Below are 21,117 nucleotides of genomic sequence, written 5' to 3' on the forward strand. Positions count from 1 at the left end.
GATTATATGATTATAATAACATTAAACTTCTACAATTGGTGTGCTTATTTCTTGACTATACATTCCACCTCTTGCTTTTTGATTATACATTCCATCCAAAGTCTACAATTTTCAATCTTAGCTTGATCACTTCGACTTGCCTTGTGTTAAACAACTTGCCCCATATCTTGATATGAATGTATGATGCTTCTTTGTTATGTAAGTTCTTTTGGTATCAAAGCTTTGGGATGTATCATAGCTTTAGAATCCTAGGTTTCACTGCACGTGAAATGTAGTTGCCTAGAGTACCTGGCACTCTAAAAGCCCTTCCAAATTACTGATGATTAGGATTAATGAAGCCTACAAGCAATATTAACAAATCTCAATCCTTCAAAATTATAGAGAAACCAATAACAAATTATGTCCAAAAAATTATCCAGACTTTCCAAATGGTTAACCAAAAGGCCAATACAAGAACCAATCTACAAAAAGAGAGGCACAAAAAACAGCCAGTAAATTCAATTATTTTTCCTATAAGAGCTTCAAATACCAACCACAAAAGGGTTCTCAAGAATCCCAACAACTTAGATTTTTGAAAATAAAAAATTCATCTGTCTCACCCTAAAAAGCCAGTGTATATCAACAGCCAACAACTAGTAAACATAAATCTAGCCATAGGCTGGATGTTTTCTTTAACAGTTCATCATCAAAATACAATTATGTGCATTTCATTCCTACAAAGGAAAATTTACATACACTCAATTCTGCAATCAATAGCATGACAAGGAAACAAAGAACCATTCACAATAGATTCCCTAAAACATTTCATAATAGAGTGAACAATTAAAAATTAATCGAGTGAACAATTATGATTAAGTAAAACAATAAGCTTGTATTTTGATCATTAATTCTATTTCCTCCCACACCCTTCCAGTATGAGCTTTGCTTGTTGTTTTCGTTTTTTAGATTTTTCATCCTAGTCTCAAGAAACTTGGGTGTGGTATCAAAACAACCCAAAAATCTCATACCTTTTGGAACAAAGTCAGATCATAACAAACCATAAACCCCGCAAAGCTTAAACACCCACCAACTATTTTGTTTTCAAACAATCTTGATGAAGTGCAAATTCATCAGTTTAAGTGAATGCGTCCAAATGGATCCAAGCCTTCGTCTCTGTAACAGTAGAAATGCTAAGGTGGCTCCCTCAGAATGGTCACCAGTGTGGTGTCTGCCACAACGTTTTCGATGCCAAAGTTAGTACAAGGAAGCTCTAAAAAATAAAGCAATGTAGTGTAACAATAAGAAGTATTTCTAGGTGTGTCTATGTACCTTATGTTGGTGTTGGGAGGGTTGTATATATACATTCCTGTAACTCCTAGCCGTTGTGGCTATTATGGCAGCTTTAGTGCCTCTTTTGGTAACGCCTCATGGTTAATCATGTGAGCTTTGATGGCTCCCAACGGTCTGTACAGTTGTCCCTGTAACCGTCCAAGGCATTTATTTGACTACAATGAATGGCTTCTCTATCTTCGTCAGTAATGTGGCCACTTCGTTGGAGGGACCCGGTTGATTCGTCTGTCAATGCTGCCTCGTTGATTTGGATGAGATCATCCAGGTAAGTTGGGTTCCTCAATCCCATCAAATCCCAAAGCTCAACCCCCCCACCCCCCCCCCCCCCAAAAAAAAACTCAGAGAATAGAAACCAAACTCAACATGACAAAATCAATAAAAAAAATAGTAGTATCTAATTTATTTTCCTTTGTTTTCCAAGCAACCAAACAGAGCTTATAAAGAAGAAATAAGATTGAGAAAATTACTGAGCAGTGGGTTCGGTGATGTTAGGCTGGTGTGAGACGTGGTCAAAGAAACAACAGTGGCTTGGCACACGTTGGTGATTGTGGCAGTGGCGATGGCAAGGTTGAGAGAGAGCAAAGCACGGCAATGGAGAAGAGAGATTGAGAGAGAGCAAAGCACGGCATTGGTGATTTTGATATATTCGAATCTCAGATAAGATGGGTTTGTTGAGTTAACCCTTTTGTTTAACACAATTGAGCTTCCAGAATTAAGTGCTTTAAATTTTAATTGATGTGGCAGTTTTTACACCCTTGATTTATTTTAGATGCATCCTGTACCTTAACTGAACACTCTCCATTTCTCTTTGAAATTGAGAGAATCTGGATCCCATCCTTTTGGCTTTGTTTTCTTTCAATTTTTTGAATAAAGTTCTAACTTCTTTCAAAATTTAAAATAAAATAATAATAAGTCTAAACCAATGCCAAAGATTAGTCTCCTCTCTCTTTTTCTTTTTCCTTTGCTAATTCTTAACATTAACTAAGGAAAGCCAGTACACAAAAATTACAAGGGACCCAATGCAATAATAAGGGTGGAAAAGATAGAGGATCTTTATTTTCCTCAGTTACATAAAAGAACATATTTTAGCAACATTGTAGATCACACTACAAAAAAATTGCCTATAGTAGCCTTTTTTTTTTAGTGGCGTTTTTAAAAAACACCATTATAGATACCCTATAGTGGCATTTTCCAAAAATGTTGCTATTGGCATATCTATAGCAGCGTTAAGGAGGCTTTATTGGGTATATAACAGCGTTTTACTAATGCCACTATAGGTCCTAGTCTTACAAGGACCAATAGTGGCGTTTGTAAAACGCTGCTATAGATAATTAAATTATCCATCTCTTATAAGGAATATAAAAAATTATAATTAAAATCCTTCAAAGATATTCAACTTTACTTCAAAAATTAATCATAAATTTTAATGTTTTCATGGTTATTATTTTATTTTATTAACTTTCTTATTTAATTATTAAATATATACTTGAAAATCATTAAATTTCCCTCACATATATAGATATATTAGTCAATTTTGCTAGTTTTATAAATTTAATATCTATATTTAGGCTTTAATTAATTATTAAATTAATTATGACGTCATCATGGTTCGACCTCGATTCGACCTCAGTTCGACCTCAAAAACCTTGAACCTCTCCCTTTTATGATTCAGTGAACAGTCTGAGTCTAAAAACCTTGCTTATAGGTTCTCAAAAACTTGTATTAAAATTTTGTGTGTGTGTGTGTGTGTGTGTTTTTCCAAAGTCAATAGTTGATGTCAAGTTACTTAATTGAAAGGATTTTTGTTACGACTTTTTCAATAGACAACAATTTATTTAGATAAAATAACAATAACCTCCCAAGAAAAGAGATAAAATAACAATAAGTGTTTTAATAAAACATGCAATATGCATTTAAGTTTCATTTGATAGAGACAACAACTTATTTGTTCTTATCAATTTCTTTAAATAATGTTGTAGAGAGGGAAAAATTCTCGATCTATCACAAGCTGACACGTCACATTACCAAGTCCACAAAATACAGCCAATTACAAAGCACCATGTATTGCTGCTAGGTTTTGCTATCATTATTCAGAAACCAACAGAAATTTGCCAAATGTCATGCAAAAACCAATCACGTATCAACGCACGTGTAAGCGATGACACAACAAAGCACCACGTATTACTGCTAGGTTTTGCTATCATTATTCAGAAACCAACAAAAATTCACCAAGTGTCATGCAAAAACCAATCACGCATCAGCGCATGTGTAAGCGATGACACAAGCAGCCTCGCACGTGTAAGCGATGGCACAAGCAGCCTCGCACATATAAGCGATGACGCAAGCAGTCCAACACGTGTAAGCGATGACATAAGCGGACCAATCAGGATTTGACATGTGTCACCAATTAGACTCCGTCACATGTCGCTCACCCACCCCCAAACTCCTATAAATAGAAGCCTTCCTAAGACATTTAGAAGGACCAAGATTCAGAAGGGGCCAAGATTCAGAAGTGAAAAAGCTCTGCTGGAATCAAGCCCTGAAGCCTCCAGCAACTTCAAGAACTTCAACCCCAAAATCAGAGAACATTCGAAGCAGAATCATCCAAACCATCTGCCTAGATCCTAAAGTTTACGGGAATCAAGCTCAAAGGTCCGAAAACATCAACAAATCACAAATCAGTAAAGCTCTACGTATTCAAGCCTCCAAAGTCCCGAAGAACTTCCACTACAAATCTTCGAATACAAAGAACATTCGAAGCAGAATCATCCAAACTACCTGCCTAGATCTCAAAGGTCACTGGAATCAAGCTTAAAAGCCTCTAGAAACCTCAAGAAATCACAAATTAGTGAAGCTCAACGGATTCAAGCCTCTAAAGCACCGAAGAACTTCCACCACAAACCTTCGAAGACGAAGAACACACGAAGAACACGAAGAACATGAAGAACAAGGGATTTCTAACAAGCTCATAGCCAGAGATTCATTGTAATTCTGTTCCAAAGATCTTCGATCCATTCTTCAGCCAAATTGAAGTACATTGGGTGTTCAAATCAAAATCACATTACTACAAATCCAATCAATAAGTCTTTTAAGGAGATCGAATCAGAGGATAACTCTTTTGTAATTACAGAGAATTGTACCACACAATCATCAATACAAATTCACATTTGTGAAACTATTTCACTTGTTCGACTTATTTTGAATCTAGAAATTTAGTCGCTTACAAATGTAACAATACATTTTAACAAAACATGCAACATGCATTTTAGATAAAATTACAATAAGGGTTTTAACAAAACATGCAGTATTTGTTCTTATCAATTTCTTTAGATAATGTAACGATAAGTATTTTAACAAAACATGCAACATGTGTTTTAGATAAAAATAATAATAAATGTTTTAACAAAACATGCAACATACATCTAATTTTTAGTTGATAAAGACAACAACTTATATATATATATATATTTGTGGGGCTGAAGAAAGTGTAGCCCCGGCCCAGGCCCAATTTATCTTAAAGTCCAAAGCCCAGGCCGAGGAGCCCTATTGTCAGGGACACACAATAAAAGCTTCTTGAAGGCCCAAGGAGATGGCCGAGGACGACTTTATGCCCGACTTCAGCACAAGAGCAGCACAGGGAAAAAGGCTGCCAGCACCTTAATGTGGAGCCCATCGCCTGACAAACCCATACTCATACCATGCTATCCAGCTCTTTCCCAACCACTCTGACGTGAGGGTTGATAAAACGAGTAACCACCCCAAATAAGGAGAGACTGACACGTATGAGAAGAACGGGAGAAAATACTAGTATAAAAGAGGGAGGAGTATCACTGTGAGGAGGGGGGCCCAGAAGGGCAAATCCTTGCAGACACAGTTACCCACGGAGGAGGAATGGTGAGATGATACTGCTCTTCGGACTAATTCGGAGGAGAGACTTTTCAAACCACATCCATATAAGACTTAGCTATACAGGCCAAGTCCACCTTCGTAAGGGCTTTCATGAAAATCCTGACTAAACCGTCGCTCAACGACCAAAATCCAGCCTTTCCAAACCCACTCTCTACAAATCATATTGTTCGGGCCCTTTGCACACGAGCCCAACGTCATTCTTGGGTCGATAAAAATTGTGTCCTTACAATATTTTATATCAATTTTTCTAGATAAAATAACAATAAATGTTTTAACAAAACATGCAACATGTATCTAAGTTTCAAAATTTTAAATCCTACTCCAACTAAAAAATCTATTATCAAAATTTCAAAACTTATATATATATATATATATATATATATATATATATATATATGCACCAATGATCTTTCCATAAAATCTCTCTTGTAACCCACATTTTGTTTTGTTTTGTTTTTTTTTTTTTTTTTGAGTTGCTACTTACGCATATTTATTTGTATTAGAATGATATATATGTTATATATATTCATAGGAGTTGATAAATTTATATGATACTCCCCCCCCCCCCCCTCTCTCTCTCTCTCAATTTATGTCCTAATAAAAAACTACTTTCATTAATTATTAAATTAATTTTTTATTAGTTGTTAGGATATATTTCCTCAAATTTAAGGATAAAATTGAGAATAATTTAATTTACATAAAAAATTATCATTTAAATTTTATTCAAACTAAAAATATATTATAATTTTTTTTTTTAACTTCCTTCCCTAGAAAAAAAAAATTAAACTGAAATCTGGAATCCCACACAACACCCCATGCTTTTTCCCCTCAAGTTGCATCTTTTTTTTAATAATTATTTTAAAATTTTATTTTATTAATTATTAGGATATATTTTCTCAAATCAAGGGATAAGATTTAGTTATAATTTAATTTAGATAAAAATTAATGATCTAAGTTTTAGAAATTTAAATTCCACTCCAACTAAAAATATATTATCAAAATTTCAAAACTTATATACATTCACCAATAGTTTTTCCATAAAATCCTTCTTGCATCCCATGTTTTTTTTTTCTTCAAGTTGCAACTTACACATATGTATTTTTATATAATAGTTTTGATTAATTAAATAAATTCATCTTACTTTTTATTATTTGTTTCTAAATTTTTATGTATGGATATTATGGCAAAGAAAGTCTACTATAAAGAAGCAAAACAAATGACACTCATTTAAGTTCTTGATTTCTCTTAACTAATTTTTTTTATTAAAAAAATCTAAACTTTTGAACTATTTTGTGTGTTTTAGGTTTTGGTTATTCTATGTATTTAGTTTGTAGTATTTTGATTTTTCAATGGGCTATCACTACAAAATATTTGGTTCAAAACATGTTTTTCCTGTGTGGTAGTGTAATTTATTAATGTTTATCTATTTTTATATTTTAAAAATTCTGTTTTTACTTTGTGTTAATTTCTTAGTATGCGGAATTCCTCCCATACTAAGTATGCTACCATTGGCACACCATTCTTTTCATTCACTCTCTACCAAAACATATCCCATTCATTTTCATTCCTAACAGTCAATACAACCATTCTTCTTCCCTTTTTTTATTCCCTGAATCTTTCAATTATACAAGCACAATTATTCGGCCTCACATACGAGATACTGTTAAGTGTTAACACTAGTATTCCTTTGAAACTGGGCAACACTATTGTAAATCAAGGTAATAAATTAATCACACAGTATATCATTCATGTTAGGTTTGCTTCCACAACTGGGCCAATTCGGCTAATGCAACATGAGAGGAACCACCTTCTTTCTGGGCTACCATAGCTTCATCTCTGAAGCCCAAAACTCTCTCTCTCACCTCTCTCCCAACTTCTGACTCAAATAACTCCCTCACTCGCTTTTCCAACTCTTCTGCACTCACCAACCCATCTTCCATCTCCTTTAAACCCAATGCCACCTTCATTTCCTCCACCAAAAACACCCTATTCAACCTTTGCTCCGCATACAATGGCCACGCAACCATTGGCACACCAACGTTAATTGCTTCCAGCACTGAGTTCCACCCACAGTGAGTCACGAACCCACCCACCGACTCATGACTCAGCACTTGCACCTGTGGAGCCCATTGTTTCACCACAAACCCCTTATCCTTTATCCTTTCCAAGAAACCTTTTGGCAAGAATTCCTCCAAGTTTGGCTCTTTCTCATTATCCGGCGGTGGATTTCTTACCACCCACAAGAACCTTTGACCACTATTTTCTAACCCCACCGCCATTTCTCTCAACTGTTTCGCTGAAAACAATCCCATGCTTCCGAAAGATAGAAACACAACACTTCGACTCGGTTGGGAGTTTAGCCATTTCAAACACTCGTGCTCATCTCCATCTTGAATGCTGCTTGATATCAATGGTCCAATACAAAATATTGGGGGAGTTAGTCCATCTGGGACACATAGTCCATCCGATATTGCCTTGATAGCTTTTTTTTCAAGCAAGTCGAACGTGTTTACAAAAATCCCATTTGATTTGGCCATGTGAGTTGCTGTGTTTAAGAAATATTCATACCGTTGAGTGGTACGATCTGATATACCTCCTGGCATGTCCGAAGCTGGGATAGGCGGTGTGCCAGGAATATCAAAAAGCATGTTACCGAGATCTTTGAAGCTTTTATCCACGTTTTTATGCAAGGTGGGCATGTATAGAAACAAAGCTAGACCGCTTGCGCCAGAGGTGAAGAAATAGTAAGTGGGGATGTCAAGGTTTGTGGCCACTTCGAAAGCAGCATCACAGAAGAAATCAATGATAAAGGCTCTGAGTTTGGAGGTTTGGGAAATAGTTTTGAGGGTTTGGTGGAGATTTGGGTTGTTGAGGCGTGGGATTAAGAAGCTGAGTTCTACAGGGGAAGCAGTACTGCGTGGAATTTCAGAGATGGGGGGTAGGTGTTGGAATGTGATAGATGGGGTGGTGGAATTGACGGTGGCGATGTATTGGGTAGTAGAGCTTGCTACATAATTTGGTGCGGTGGAGTTAGTATTTGTGTTTGGGTCGCTTAAGATGAGGATTGTGATGGAGAAAGAAGGTTGATGTTTGAGTATGAGCTTGCCAAACTCTACCATGGAGATCAGATGGCCTCTGCCTGGAGAAGGGTATAGAACTATGGCATCCTCCATTGTCACAAGAAAGAGAAGAATGAGTTGGTGCCTCTTGTGTTTCCAACGTATATCAAGGCTGATCCAGTGGTTAAGTTCACAAAAATTTTAACATAGCACTGGTTACTCCAAACACAATAACAGACACGAAAAGGCTACAGGTAAGAGCAGAAAAAGTAAGAAAGATCCCGAGAGAGAAACTAGAGAGAATGGTAGATGGGAAATAGACACCCACAGACTCCACACTGATAAAATCGGAAATGAGAAACTATATATAATATAAACTACACACTCCCTCTCCAAAACTACATATTTATATATTAAAATTGTGGAAAAAATCGTGAATGGTGGTAGCTGCGATTGCTCAAAAGAACAATACATGACTTCACGTCACCAACAAAAGTTTGCTCAAAAGTTAATAAATATTCATTTCATATTGGTTTGTGCTTAATTTTTCTGGACAAGTTCTGTCCAAGCGCACCATCTTCAAGTAATACTGAAACTTTTACGTCACGGCATATGGCATCTCGTCGGTATTTTAAATGCTGATTTTCTTAAAATCTAATTTTATTAAATTTTACTAAATCCTTAAAAAACAGGTATTTTAGTTGAGTATTGTCTATATATATATATATATATATTTATTTATTTATTTAAAAACTTTCATCCATATCAGTTATGTAAGTCCATATAGAATGAAATGACAAGATTCTCAATAAAAAAGAATGAAATGACAAGTGTCTTAGTTCTTATCATTTGAAAATTGAAAGTGGATTTTTTTTTTTTTGGAATTAAAAAATAGACACTGTCGTAGTCCTTATGATATAAATGGGCATTATGGAAAGTACTTTCTATGTGAAAGGCATGGTGTACCATTTAAAAAAAAAAAAAAAAAAAAAAAAAAGAAGAAGAAGAAGAAAGGCATAGTTCTTATCATCAAAAAATAGGCATGGCTCTTAAATATGTGCCACGTGTGGATGTCTCTTGTCTGTTGACTGTTAGCTAAGAACTGCATAAATCCCATTCATCTCTCCCATTCATTTTCTTGGTGAAACGTGTCATTCCTAACATTCAATACAACCATTCTTCTTACTTGTTTTTTCCCCCTAAATCATTCAACACAATCGTTCGGTCTTTAGATACGAGATAGTACTGTTTACAAGGATATTCCTTTGAATCTGGGCAACACTATTATAAATCAAGTTAATTATAAATTAATCAAATAATTCACATAAAATATATCATTCATTTTTTATACATAGTGAGCGTTTGGTTTGGACATTTATATGCATTTCAGCGTTTACGTTTTGGGCATGGGACCCACGCTACAGTAAACGTGTCTTTTTTTTTTTTTTCTCGCGTTTCAAGAGTAATCAGCTACTGTTCAGTCGCAAATATTGACTTTTCCACGGTGAACAGTGCGCGGATGCATTATTCATAGTTGACTTGGTCAAATAGTGCGGCTAGAACAAAAAAAATATGAAGTCAAAACGCAAACACAACTACTTATAATTCGAATCCAAACACATAAATAATTATCGTACGTATCACGTTTACAAAGTGTAGCATTAAAACCATATCATATGATAAAATTAAAAAAAAAAAAAAAAAAAAGAAGAAGAAGATCACATTCTACCCTAGTTCTTCTCAACCTTTTTCATTTCTAGAGGCTCAAATTTACACTTTGGTGTAAGATGCTATTAATTTCAAATTGTGCTTACCAAAAAAAGAAAAATTTTCAAATTGTGTGTGCGATTTTATGTGAGTGTGATATACACACTCTTTTGTAAAATTACTTTTATATCTGTGGGGTCCAATAGTTTATGGGTCCGGCCCACGCGCTTATGGGAAGCCCACCGGTCCTAAACTGAAGGAGGCCAGGGCCCAAGCTCGAAACTAGGAAACATAAAAAGTGGCCCGAAGACACAGCCGAGGACGGTTTCGTCCTCGGCAGGTCCAAAACCTCATGGATAGGAATGGAACACGAGTAAGCTAGAAAGATCAGAAAATATCCTGGGGAAGTTGTCTTTAATACCCTTCCCTGACATGACACTGCCCCAAACAGAGCCGGGATCTTAGGCTTTATGGATCATCTCCAGCAATTTTGGGATTAGACTGATGGGACAGATATCTGTCCTGGAAAGATCGACCCTACACGTGGACGAAGGACAACGAACGTAGGCTAGTATAAAAGAGAATGTTATGTGACCAAAAGGGGGGGGGTCTCCCATCTAGCTTCTTGAGAAAGACTTGATGAAAGAGAATGCCTGGATAATATACGCCGGACACCACATAAAAACCCGCCGACGGGTAACCGGGGACAGCACCATCGCTCCTCGGACATGATCCGAGGAGACAAATCCTCCTAGATACAAGATTGAAGGGCCTGAATATCCAGCCCAAAGCTCTTTCTCATATTGGTTCACCTATAGTCCGGCCCGAAATGTCGCCCTGTGATCCAACGTTGGCCTTTCACGCCCACTCTCTACAAATATTATTGTGAGGGACTTTCCGTGTGCGAGCCCAACATCGTTGTTGGGCCGTTAAAGATTTTGTGTCCCTACAATTGGCGCCGTCTGTGGGAAAGGCTTGCGCGTTGGCACGAGTGGCGCATGAGTCAGCCCTCTCGCAAACAGAAATTCACGAGTTTTTCTCATCTCCGGCGACGTGCAGTTGTTGCTCCGCCATAAGCTTCGTCTAGGGGCTACGCCTTGCACTGCTAAAGGAACGGGCAGCTCTAGGGGCTTCCGGCCTCGAGCCAACTCCTCTCTCCCTGGCCTAGGGGCCGACCTTCGAAAAATAAATCAGTATAGAGAAAAGGCTACTTAACGAAAAAGATATCTTACAAGTAATGGACAGAACCAAGGCCTTGCATGGTCCTCGGACCCAAGCCTATGGGGAAACCAAGTACAAAAAAGATATCTTACAAGTAATGGACAGAACCAAGGCCTTGCATGGTCCTCGGACCCAAGCCTATGGGGAAACCAAGTACAAAAAAGATATCTTACAAGTAATGGACAGAACCAAGGCCTTGCATGGTCCTCGGACCTAAGCCTATGGGGAAACCAAGTACAAAAAAGAAATCTTACAAGTAATGGACAGAACCAAGGCCTTGCATGGTCCTCGGACCCAAGCCTATGGGGAAACCAAGTACAAAAAAGATATCTTACAAGTAATGGACAGAACCAAGGCCTTGCATGGTCCTCGGACCCAAGCCTATGGGGAAACCAAGTACAAAAAAGAAATCTTACAAGTAATGGACAGAACCAAGGCCTTGCATGGTCCTCGAACCCAAGCCTATGGGGAAACCAAGTACAAAAAAGAAATCTTACAAGTAATGGACAGAACCAAGGCCTTGCATGGTCCTCAGACCCAAGCCTATGGGGAAACCAAGTACAAAAAAGAAATCTTACAAGTAATGGACAGAACCAAGGCCTTGCATGGTCCTCGGACCCAAGCCTATGGGGAAACCAAGTACAAAGAAGAAATCTTACAAGTTTTGGACAGAACCAAGGCCTTGCACGGTCCTCGGACCCAAGCCTGTGGGGAAACCAAGTACAAAGAAGAAGTCTTACAAGTTTTGGACAGAACCGAGGCATTGCATAGTCTTTGGACTCAAGCCTATGGGGAAACCAAATACGCAAATGAAAAACCAGATACACAAAAGCACGATCGGAGTACCCTACTTCCCGTTCGATAGATCGGATGGATTGTGAGGAGGTCATCATTCTTGGGCGACATTTGCGCGTTTATCACAAGAGTAGTCAACTGCTACCCCGGTCAGTTTCCTAAATTTGATTTATTACAAATTATCGATATAATGCCTGATAGTGCTGATAGATGAGAGTTGATTAGATTATGCTTCAAAGTAGCTTTGTTACAAATATTCTCAAAGCAACACATACATAGAGCACATTCGTTCACAAAGTTGTGTTGCCCAGTAGATCAACGCTTAAAACATGTAAATCAATTTCCATTTTTATTACAACGAAGAAATAGTACAGTGTACAATGAAAAGCTGGAATCAGCCTACGTCAAAGCTTACTACATAAGCAAGAAAAAGAAAAATACAAGAAAGCTGGAGAAAGCCGAGGAGGTATGTCGGAGGAAAGGTTGGCTACAGATCCGAGACCTTATTCTTCCCCTGCGCTCTTACATGCCCATAACTCAGGCAGCCAAAGAAACCCAACTTGAGCCTGGCACCGTTGAAGGAAAGGTGCAGGGAGTGGGAAACTGAGGGGTTTTCTCTAAATATTCGCCTGCTGCTAAGCAGAGGCGCTGATGGCGGAGAATCTTTCTTCTGACATACCAAAGTGCTGGCATGAACAGAGCCTGCTTCGGATTTTGACTAAAAGAGGGAGAGACGCCGTTCCCCCTCGGTGGAGATGGAGTACTCTCCTGAACTTGTGCTTCCTGTGCCCATACCTTACTGTTATAAGCCTCATGAGGACACGGCGCTTCTGCGGTGGAGAAAGTTCTTTCTTCCCAACCCTCGCTTTCAACATGTTATGCCAAGAAAGGAGAACTCCGGATATGGGAAGCGTGATGTGAGAGAAAAATAAAAGGATGGGTGTATATATAAAGCAACCCTCTCTCCCTCCTATTTATTTGAAAAGACAAGATAATGGCAGTCAACTCACGCGGCGTCCCAAGGAGCACTACAAACAAAGTAGTCTTGGCTCAACTTCCAACGTCAACTGCAGCCAAGAGACTCAAGGAGTCTCGTAAAGGCGCGCCTCGATCCTTGGGGCGTCAGAGAAGTACTGCGTGGCCAGAGGTTGCAGAAATATCTCTTAATCCGCGGATTCATTGAATTCGCGGCCCAAGCCCGCTTTGCGTGAAGGCCCAGGGACACCCTGTTTGGCACCTCGGGAAATGCTCAATGAAAAGGAAAATCTGAACTCAAGGTCTTGGACAGAACCTAAGGCTTGCATGATCCTCGGACTCAAGCTAAAAAGGGAAAACCAAGTACTGATGCAGACATTGGTCTTGGACAGAACCTAAGGCTTGCATGATCCTCGGACTCAAGCTAAAAAGGGAAAACCAAGTACTGATGCAGACATTGGTCTCGGACAGAACCTAAGGCTTGCATGGTCCTCGGACTCAAGCTAAAAGGGAAAACCAAGTACCGATAAAGACACAAGTCTCGGACTCAAGCCTAAGGGAAAAATCAAGTACATAAGATAAAACGCATAAGTCCTGAACAAAACCCAGGTTTTGCAAAGTCCTCGGACTCAGGCTTCTTGGGAAATCAATTGCCCTAATGAAGAAATTTCTCGGCTTAAATACTGGAAAAGGTTAAGGCTCGCGTATCATGGAGATGGCAGAACAACCTAATGATCGTCAACCTAAGGAGGCCATTCATCCGGTGGGTAGCATGTCCTCGGATAACTACTTCTTACACCTTATCGAACATTTAATACCCATCACGGCTAATTTTAAGATAAGTCTCATTCCTCACTGGTCGGATTGTTATGTTGAATAATAATTTTGTTAAAGTTATCGTGGCATCTTTTTATCAACGATTATTTTGGCCTTAGTTATTATTAATTCAAATGCTATACTATTATGCCGAGCAGCGCTTTCACATTTGTTAGAATATATAAACAAGACATACGAAATAGAGTAACAATAACTTTTATTAATATGAAAAATTGTTACAACGTACAAGGAAGGGCTTAAACAAGCCTATACAAAAAATGAACTGCTAAAACAGTAACAACATCCGCAATACAAATAAGTAAACCATCAGGTGTCTTCTGAACTCGCCTTCAAAGTCTCTCTGAAATCTATGCCTCAGTACTGCTCCTATCAGGAGAAGAACCTTATACAAAAATAATGAAGGAGAAGGAAGAAGAATTGGAACACATGGAAGCACTTCAGCAAACTCTTGTCGCTGAAGAATGCAAGGGAAAAAGAAGATGGAGGACATGAGCGGGAAGGAGGAGAAGAAGAGGGAAGCAATGAAAAGAAAGTAAAAGGAGCAAAAGAGGGAAAAGGGGAGCCATATTAGGTATGCTCATGAGAGAGCAGATGGAGATGACAAGGGAGGTTTTCGACTCAGTCACACCAGAAATGGGGTGTGACAAGTCCCTGCTTCGGATTTTGGCTAAAAGAATGGGGAGGCAAATCTTAAGCCTCCGCCATCCTTGCCCCGACCGAGCCATCTCGAGTTTTGTTAGGACATGGCGTTTCTGGGAAAGGAAGGATTTGTTCATGGTGGATTACTATGAGAGAGGTATTATTGAATAGGGAGTAACCGGATGGAGGAAGTGGATTCTGGGAAGAACGTGAGGGATTCGGATATGAAAAAGTCACCCTCTGTCTTCTCTCTTTATATAGGGGACGAAGAAGAGGGTATGTAACGCACTCAGATCCCCAGGGAAATCCAGAGTATAACGCGCCGCTTCGTTCTCCCACACCATCAGTAACCGCTATATCTGGGAGGTCTCGTAAATGGGAAGATATTAAAGACACGCTGCAGATAACCACGCGGCATAACGGCAACGTACGCAAATCCAGGAAAAACGGCTCGTAGACCGGTACGTTCCTTGGGGAGGGGAAGAGTCGCCAGTGTTGATCAAGATCCGAAGAAAGTGAACGGCAATAAGGGCTTGACATCATCAAAATCCACCTGTCCTACCATGACGTTGGACAACAGGATTTTGAGGGGCTAATGTGGGGTCCAATAGTTTATGGGTCCGGCCCACGCGCTTATGGGAAGCCCACCGGTCCTAAACTGAAGGAGGCCAGGGCCCAAGCTCGAAACTAGGAAACATAAAAAGTGGCCCGAAGACACAGCCGAGGACGGTTTCGTCCTCGGCAGGTCCAAAACCTCATGGATAGGAATGGAACACGAGTAAGCTAGAAAGATCAGAAAATATCCTGGGGAAGTTGTCTTTAATACCCTTCCCTGACATGACACTGCCCCAAACAGAGCCGGGATCTTAGGCTTTATGGATCATCTCCAGCAATTTTGGGATTAGACTGATGGGACAGATATCTGTCCTGGAAAGATCGACCCTACACGTGGACGAAGGACAACGAACGTGGGCTAGTATAAAAGAGAATGTTATGTGACCAAAAGGGGGGGTCTCCCATCTAGCTTCTTGAGAAAGACTTGATGAAAGAGAATGTCTGGATAATATACGCCGGACACCACATAAAAACCCGCCGACGGGTAACCGGGGACAGCACCATCGCTCCTCGGACATGATCCGAGGAGACAAATCCTCCTAGATACAAGATTGAAGGGCCTGAATATCCAGCCCAAAGCTCTTTCTCATATTGGTTCACCTATAGTCCGGCCCGAAATGTCGCCCTGTGATCCAACGTTGGCCTTTCACGCCCACTCTCTACAAATATTATTGTGAGGGACTTTCCGTGTGCGAGCCCAACATCGTTGTTGGGCCGTTAAAGATTTTGTGTCCCTACAATATCCTTATAATTAATAATTAGTTTATAATTTATTAAAATAAAATAACAAAATAAATTTTTATGATATTTTTTTCTCATTCATCTTATTCCCTTCTTTTCTACGTGCCTCCAAATACTAAACACCTACAAAGAAGTGTTTTCTTTCCCTTTGTTTTTTCTCCAAATACTAAATATCGACCCTTGCCCCTCATACCCCCATAAACATTTAAATTTGTGGAGGAACCATCGTACTAAAAGTATATTTATTGCGCATTACCCAAACACAATAAAAAATGAATTTAATATTTTTAATGTATTTTTACAATATCAAACGGATTGTTATTGCAAACTTTGGGAGTGTACTTCCTCTCCACACTGTGTACGTTATTTTATTTTTATTTTTTTCGCTCTACATGAATTAGCTCCTCAACCCCAATGCAAGAGTTTCAAGTGACAAATGTGTTCGGTATGCATGTGCGTGGGAAGGAAATCTATCATGTATTTGATAGATATAGTACCATATATCTCTGCACTTGAGTGTCTGTTTACTTACTATTATCTTAAGATATAAAACTAATTTCACTGTATTTGGTATACCTGTGCGTGTTTAATCTGTTGACTTACTACTACAAACAACAAGTCTAGGTGAAATTATTAAGTAGTTAGGAAGGTGAAATTATTAAGTAGTTAGGAACTATATTATCAACACGCTCACCTTTGTGCTCTTCAAAAAAAAAAAAAAAAAAAAAAAAAAAAACCCCTTTGTGGTCCAAGTCAATAGAAAAAAGACAGACTCTTTAAAAATGATGATATGCTTACCTGCCACAGCATTCCAACCAATGGGAAAAATACGACTCCTTAAAAATGGATGATATGATTACCTACCACGTCATTCCAACACACCTATGTGCACTAATATTTACAGGTATGTATACACACAATGTGAAGCTCTCTTCATAGTTCATACACGCATAGAGTCGAGAGACCAAAATGGAGACCATAGTATTGTATCCATCACCATTCATGGGTCACCTAATCTCCATGGTAGAGCTAGGCAAACTCATCCTCAACCACCACCCTTCACACTCCATCTCCATCCACATCCTCATCACTACTACTCCATCCATCAACGTTGGCTCCACCGCCCCATACATCGCTTCCGTCTCCGCCGCCACCCCTTCCATCACTTTCCACCACCTCCCCGCTCCCTCTCCCCCTCTCGACCCAATTTCCTTCCCCTCCATCGAACTTTTCATGTTTGAGCACCTTAACCGCACCAACCCTCATGTCCACAACGCCCTCTTATCAATCTCTCAATCTTCCCCTATCCAAGCTTTCATTATTGACCTTTTCTGCAGTACCGCCCTCAAAATCGCCACTTCACTCCACATCCCAACCTACTATTTCTTCACATCCGGCATCAGCTGCCTCTCCATGATCATTTACTTACCAAGCCTTCACAAAAGCACCACCAAAAGTTTCAAAGATTTAAACCACACACTTCTTCACGTCCCAGGCTTACCACCCTTCCCTGCATCCCATATGCCTGACCCAACGCTTGATAGAACCAAAGAAGCCTATTCATGCTTCGTAAACATCGCAACCCATTTGCCAAAATCCGCTGGAATCATTGCTAATTCGTTTGACTCACTCGAACCAAGAGCCTTGGAAACTATAACAAATGGACTTTGTGTCCCAGACGGGCCCACCCCACCTATCTTTTGCATTGGACCATTGATTGCTTCAAATGAACGACGTGGTGATGAAGCTGAGCAGTGTTTGAAATGGCTGGACAAGCAATCTAGCAGAAGCGTTGTGTTTTTGTGCTTTGGAAGCATGGGCTTGTTCTCAAAGGAGCAATTGAAGGAAATAGCTTTAGGGTTAGAGAGAAGTGAGCAAAGGTTCTTGTGGGTAGTTCGGAGTCCACCTACAAAGGAAGAAAGCAAAGACTTCTCGCCAACACCCGAACCAGATTTGGATTCGTTACTCCCAGACGGGTTCTTGGATCGGACCAAAGAGAGGGGACTAGTGGTGAAGCAATGGGCACCTCAGGTGGCTGTGTTGAATCACGACTCGGTGGCTGGGTTCGTGACTCATTGTGGGTGGAACTCGGTGCTGGAATCGGTTGTTGCAGGCGTGCCAATGGTGGCGTGGCCACTGTATGCGGAGCAAAGGTTTAACAAGACTTTGTTGGTGGAGGAGTTGAAGTTAGCTTTGCCGATGAACGAGTCGGAAGGAGGATTGGTGAGTGCAGCCGAGGTGGAGAAGCGAGTTAGAGAGTTGATGGACTCGGAGGAGGGAAACTCAATAAGGGAGCGCGTCAAGGCTAAGAAAGAAGAAGCAATTGTGGCAACGAGTGAAGGTGAGTCTTCACGAATTGCATTGGCCAAGTTGGTTCAGTCATGGAAGCAAGGATGAGATATTATCAGCAGCAAAAAAAGATGTTTCACCATCTCTTTACCAAACACAGGGTGTAGCAGTTTACACTTTAATCTTTATCTTCCTTTTGGGACGCTTGCAGCTTGATGCTCTGTTCTCTGCATGAGTAAGAGTACCTACTTGCTTTCTTTAAGGGCTGGTCCAGCTCTTCTGTTATCTCCTCCATTGTGGCTCTACATGAAGTAAAGAACTGGGTTTTTTGCTTGTGTTCAAATTGCTTTTGGGTATGGTACAATTTATGTTGCTCAGAGAGTTAAGTGGTTTGGATGGTTTGTAATAGGGGAAAAGTCGGACACGGTGTGTAACAAACATGTCCTTGTTGTTAGATATATAGGCAAAAAAATAAAATATGAGAATTATATTATATGTAAATTATTTCTTGTCTAGTGTTCATCTACCACGAAATATTATTTTTGAAATTGATATATATATATATATATATAAAATGGGAGCGAAGGCTAATATATATAGGTGGAAGATGAACTAATGAAGCAACTACAAAGGGGCAACATCCTTTAAAGTTGCTGCACCCATTTAGTATGTGTTTGGATAGGATTATTTTTGCGTTTTGCGTCCACGTTTAGACTTTCATGCGTTTCAACCTTTTTTTTTTTTTTTTTTTCCTTCTCTGTACCGTGATTGTTGACTTAATATAGTGTGAACAGTGCACACCTTAGCAACTTTTCTAGCACCTTTTTAGTCACGGGACCCACAAATCTCACTTTTCAACAACTTTTTCATTAAAAATTAGTCCCACGGTACTATTTACATATTTAAAAATTATTTTACTACAATATTTTCAGTTTTCAATTTCAGCAAAATAAGTTTTATCTAAACGGACCCTTAATATGATGAACCCATAAAGAGTAAATAGGTTACATTAAAAAGGGAATAGTGTAAAACAAAAAGTAAATAGTGTATAACACTCCCATCACTCACTAAGAATCTGCCTTGTTACTATCACACACCATTAGTGTGGTGGTTACTTTACTAGTATAAATGTTTGTAAGAGTTAGGGGGTAAGGGTCGGAGTTCAAGTCTCTAGGAGGGGGCTTTATATACATATACATTTAGATTAGATTAGAGTAAAAATTAAAAAGGGAATAGTGTAAAACAAAAAATAAATAGTATATAACACTCCCATCACTCGCTAAGAATCTGCCTCGTTATCATCGCGCATCGTTGGTGCGGTGGTCACTCTATTAGTATAAATGGTTGTAGGGTGTTGGGGGTAAGGGTCGGGGTTCAAGTCTCCAGGAAGGAGTTTCATACACATATACACTTAGATTATGATAGAATAAAAATTCTATATTGTATAATAAAAATAATAATAAATTAAAAAAATTATTTAAAAAAAAAAAAAAACCTACCTCGTTAAAACCTTACCAAGGTAAAACTCAATTGGAAAAAAACAAGTGGCGAAAGAAAAATAGTACAATATTCTAGTGAGTTTTTAAGTGCCTTTAAATTGCCTCATTAAAAACCTTGCAAAAGAAAACCTAGTGGAAAAAACCTAAGCAAAGGAAAAAGAGTACAATCAACATAGATCATTTTCTCCCCCTCATGAGTACAAATATCTTCAAAAATCTTTAAGCCGACGCATGCCAATATTGTGTACTATCTTCTTAAATGTTGCAGCTGGTAATGACTTAGTGAGTAAATTTGCCAAATTGTCACTTGACCGTATCTGCTTGACATCAATTTCACTGTTCTTTTGGAGCTCATGTGTATAAAAGAATTTTGGTGAAATATGCTTGGTTCAATCACCTTTGATATATCCTCCCCTGATCTAAGCAATACAAGCGGCATTGTCTTCATATAAGACTCCGGAGCTTTCTTTGATTGATAATAAGCCACTTTTTTCTCAAATGTGTTAAATTACTGATCTTAGCCAAATCCACTAATGACTTGCTTCATAGATCACAATATTGGAGGACGTAGTAGATAACGTTTGCTTGACGGATCTCCATTAAATGGCAGTGTTCCCACAAGTGAACAAATAACATGTTTGTGATTGGCCTTTATGTGGATCAGAAAGATAACCTACTTCTATATATCCAATCAACTGTGGATTTGACCCTTTTGGATTAAACAATCCCAAGTCAGTCGTTCCACAAAGGTAGCGTAATACATGCTCAATTCCATTCCAATGTCTTTGAGTTAGTGCAGAACTATATCTTGCTAGCAAATTTATTGAGAAGGCTATGTCAGGCCATGTGCAATTTGCAAGATACATTAGAGCACCAATTGCACTAAGATATGGTACTTAGGGAACATGAATTTTTTTATCATCTTCTCAAGGACGAAAAGGGTCATTTTTGACATCTAATGACCTACCCACCATTGGAGTATTCAAATGTTGAGCTTTATCCATTAGGAATTTTTTAGGACCTTTTTTGTGTATGTTGACTAATGAACAAAAATTCCATTTGGAAAATGTTCAATTTGCAATCCAAGGAAATTTTTTGTCTTACCAAGATCTTTCATCTCGAAATCATTCTTTAAATAATTTGTGGTTTTTGTGAGGTCTTCTGGAGTCCCCACAAGATTTAAATCATCAACGTATACCGCAACAATAGCAAATCTGGATTCTGAGTTTTTTATAAAAACGCATTGACAAATTGGATTATTCACAAATCCTTCTTTTAATAAGTATTTGCTGAGGCGATTGTACCACATCCATCCGAATTGCTTTAATCCATATAAGGACCTTTGTAGCTTGATAGAATACATGCTTTGCGATATGGAGTCCTATGCTTCAAGCATTTTATACCCTTAAAGGATTTTCATGTATATGTCATTATCTAATGATCCATATAGATATGTTGTGACCACATCTATTAAATGCATGTCTTAATTTTCTGTTACCACC

General features: G+C 38.8%; 2 protein-coding genes across 3 annotated transcripts in view; one reads left to right on the forward strand and one right to left on the reverse strand.

Annotated features, from left to right (window-relative positions):
* LOC126698577 (anthocyanidin 5,3-O-glucosyltransferase-like) overlaps positions 1-8,772 on the reverse strand; it is a 41,908-nt gene extending 33,136 nt beyond the window's left edge. Inside the window, exon 1 of one of the 2 annotated variants that reach the window (XM_050395911.1) lies at positions 8,065-8,772. In XM_050395911.1, the coding sequence (XP_050251868.1) occupies positions 8,065-8,411 (347 nt within the window). In that variant the 5' untranslated portion in view covers positions 8,412-8,772. Of the gene's footprint in view, positions 1-7,355 lie in introns of both variants that reach the window. The other variant, XM_050395912.1, reaches the window with a different exon arrangement.
* A 7,921-nt stretch (positions 8,773-16,693) lies between these two features.
* On the forward strand, positions 16,694-18,617 carry LOC126699047 (UDP-glycosyltransferase 88B1-like). The gene has a single exon (XM_050396598.1). It carries the CDS (start codon positions 16,797-16,799, stop codon positions 18,222-18,224), a length of 1,428 nt encoding a protein of 475 aa, XP_050252555.1. The 5' UTR covers positions 16,694-16,796; the 3' UTR covers positions 18,225-18,617.
* Positions 18,618-21,117: the final 2,500 nt, after the last annotated feature.

This window comes from Quercus robur, chromosome 9 (genome assembly GCF_932294415.1).
Source record: "Quercus robur chromosome 9, dhQueRobu3.1, whole genome shotgun sequence".
In the NCBI taxonomy this organism is placed as follows: domain Eukaryota; kingdom Viridiplantae; phylum Streptophyta; class Magnoliopsida; order Fagales; family Fagaceae; genus Quercus; species Quercus robur.

Bases quoted from the DNA above. Each gene is read 5' to 3' on its own strand.
- LOC126699047 (XM_050396598.1), top strand. From the start codon at position 16,797: ATGGAGACCATAGTATTGTATCCATCACCATTCATGGGTCACCTAATC.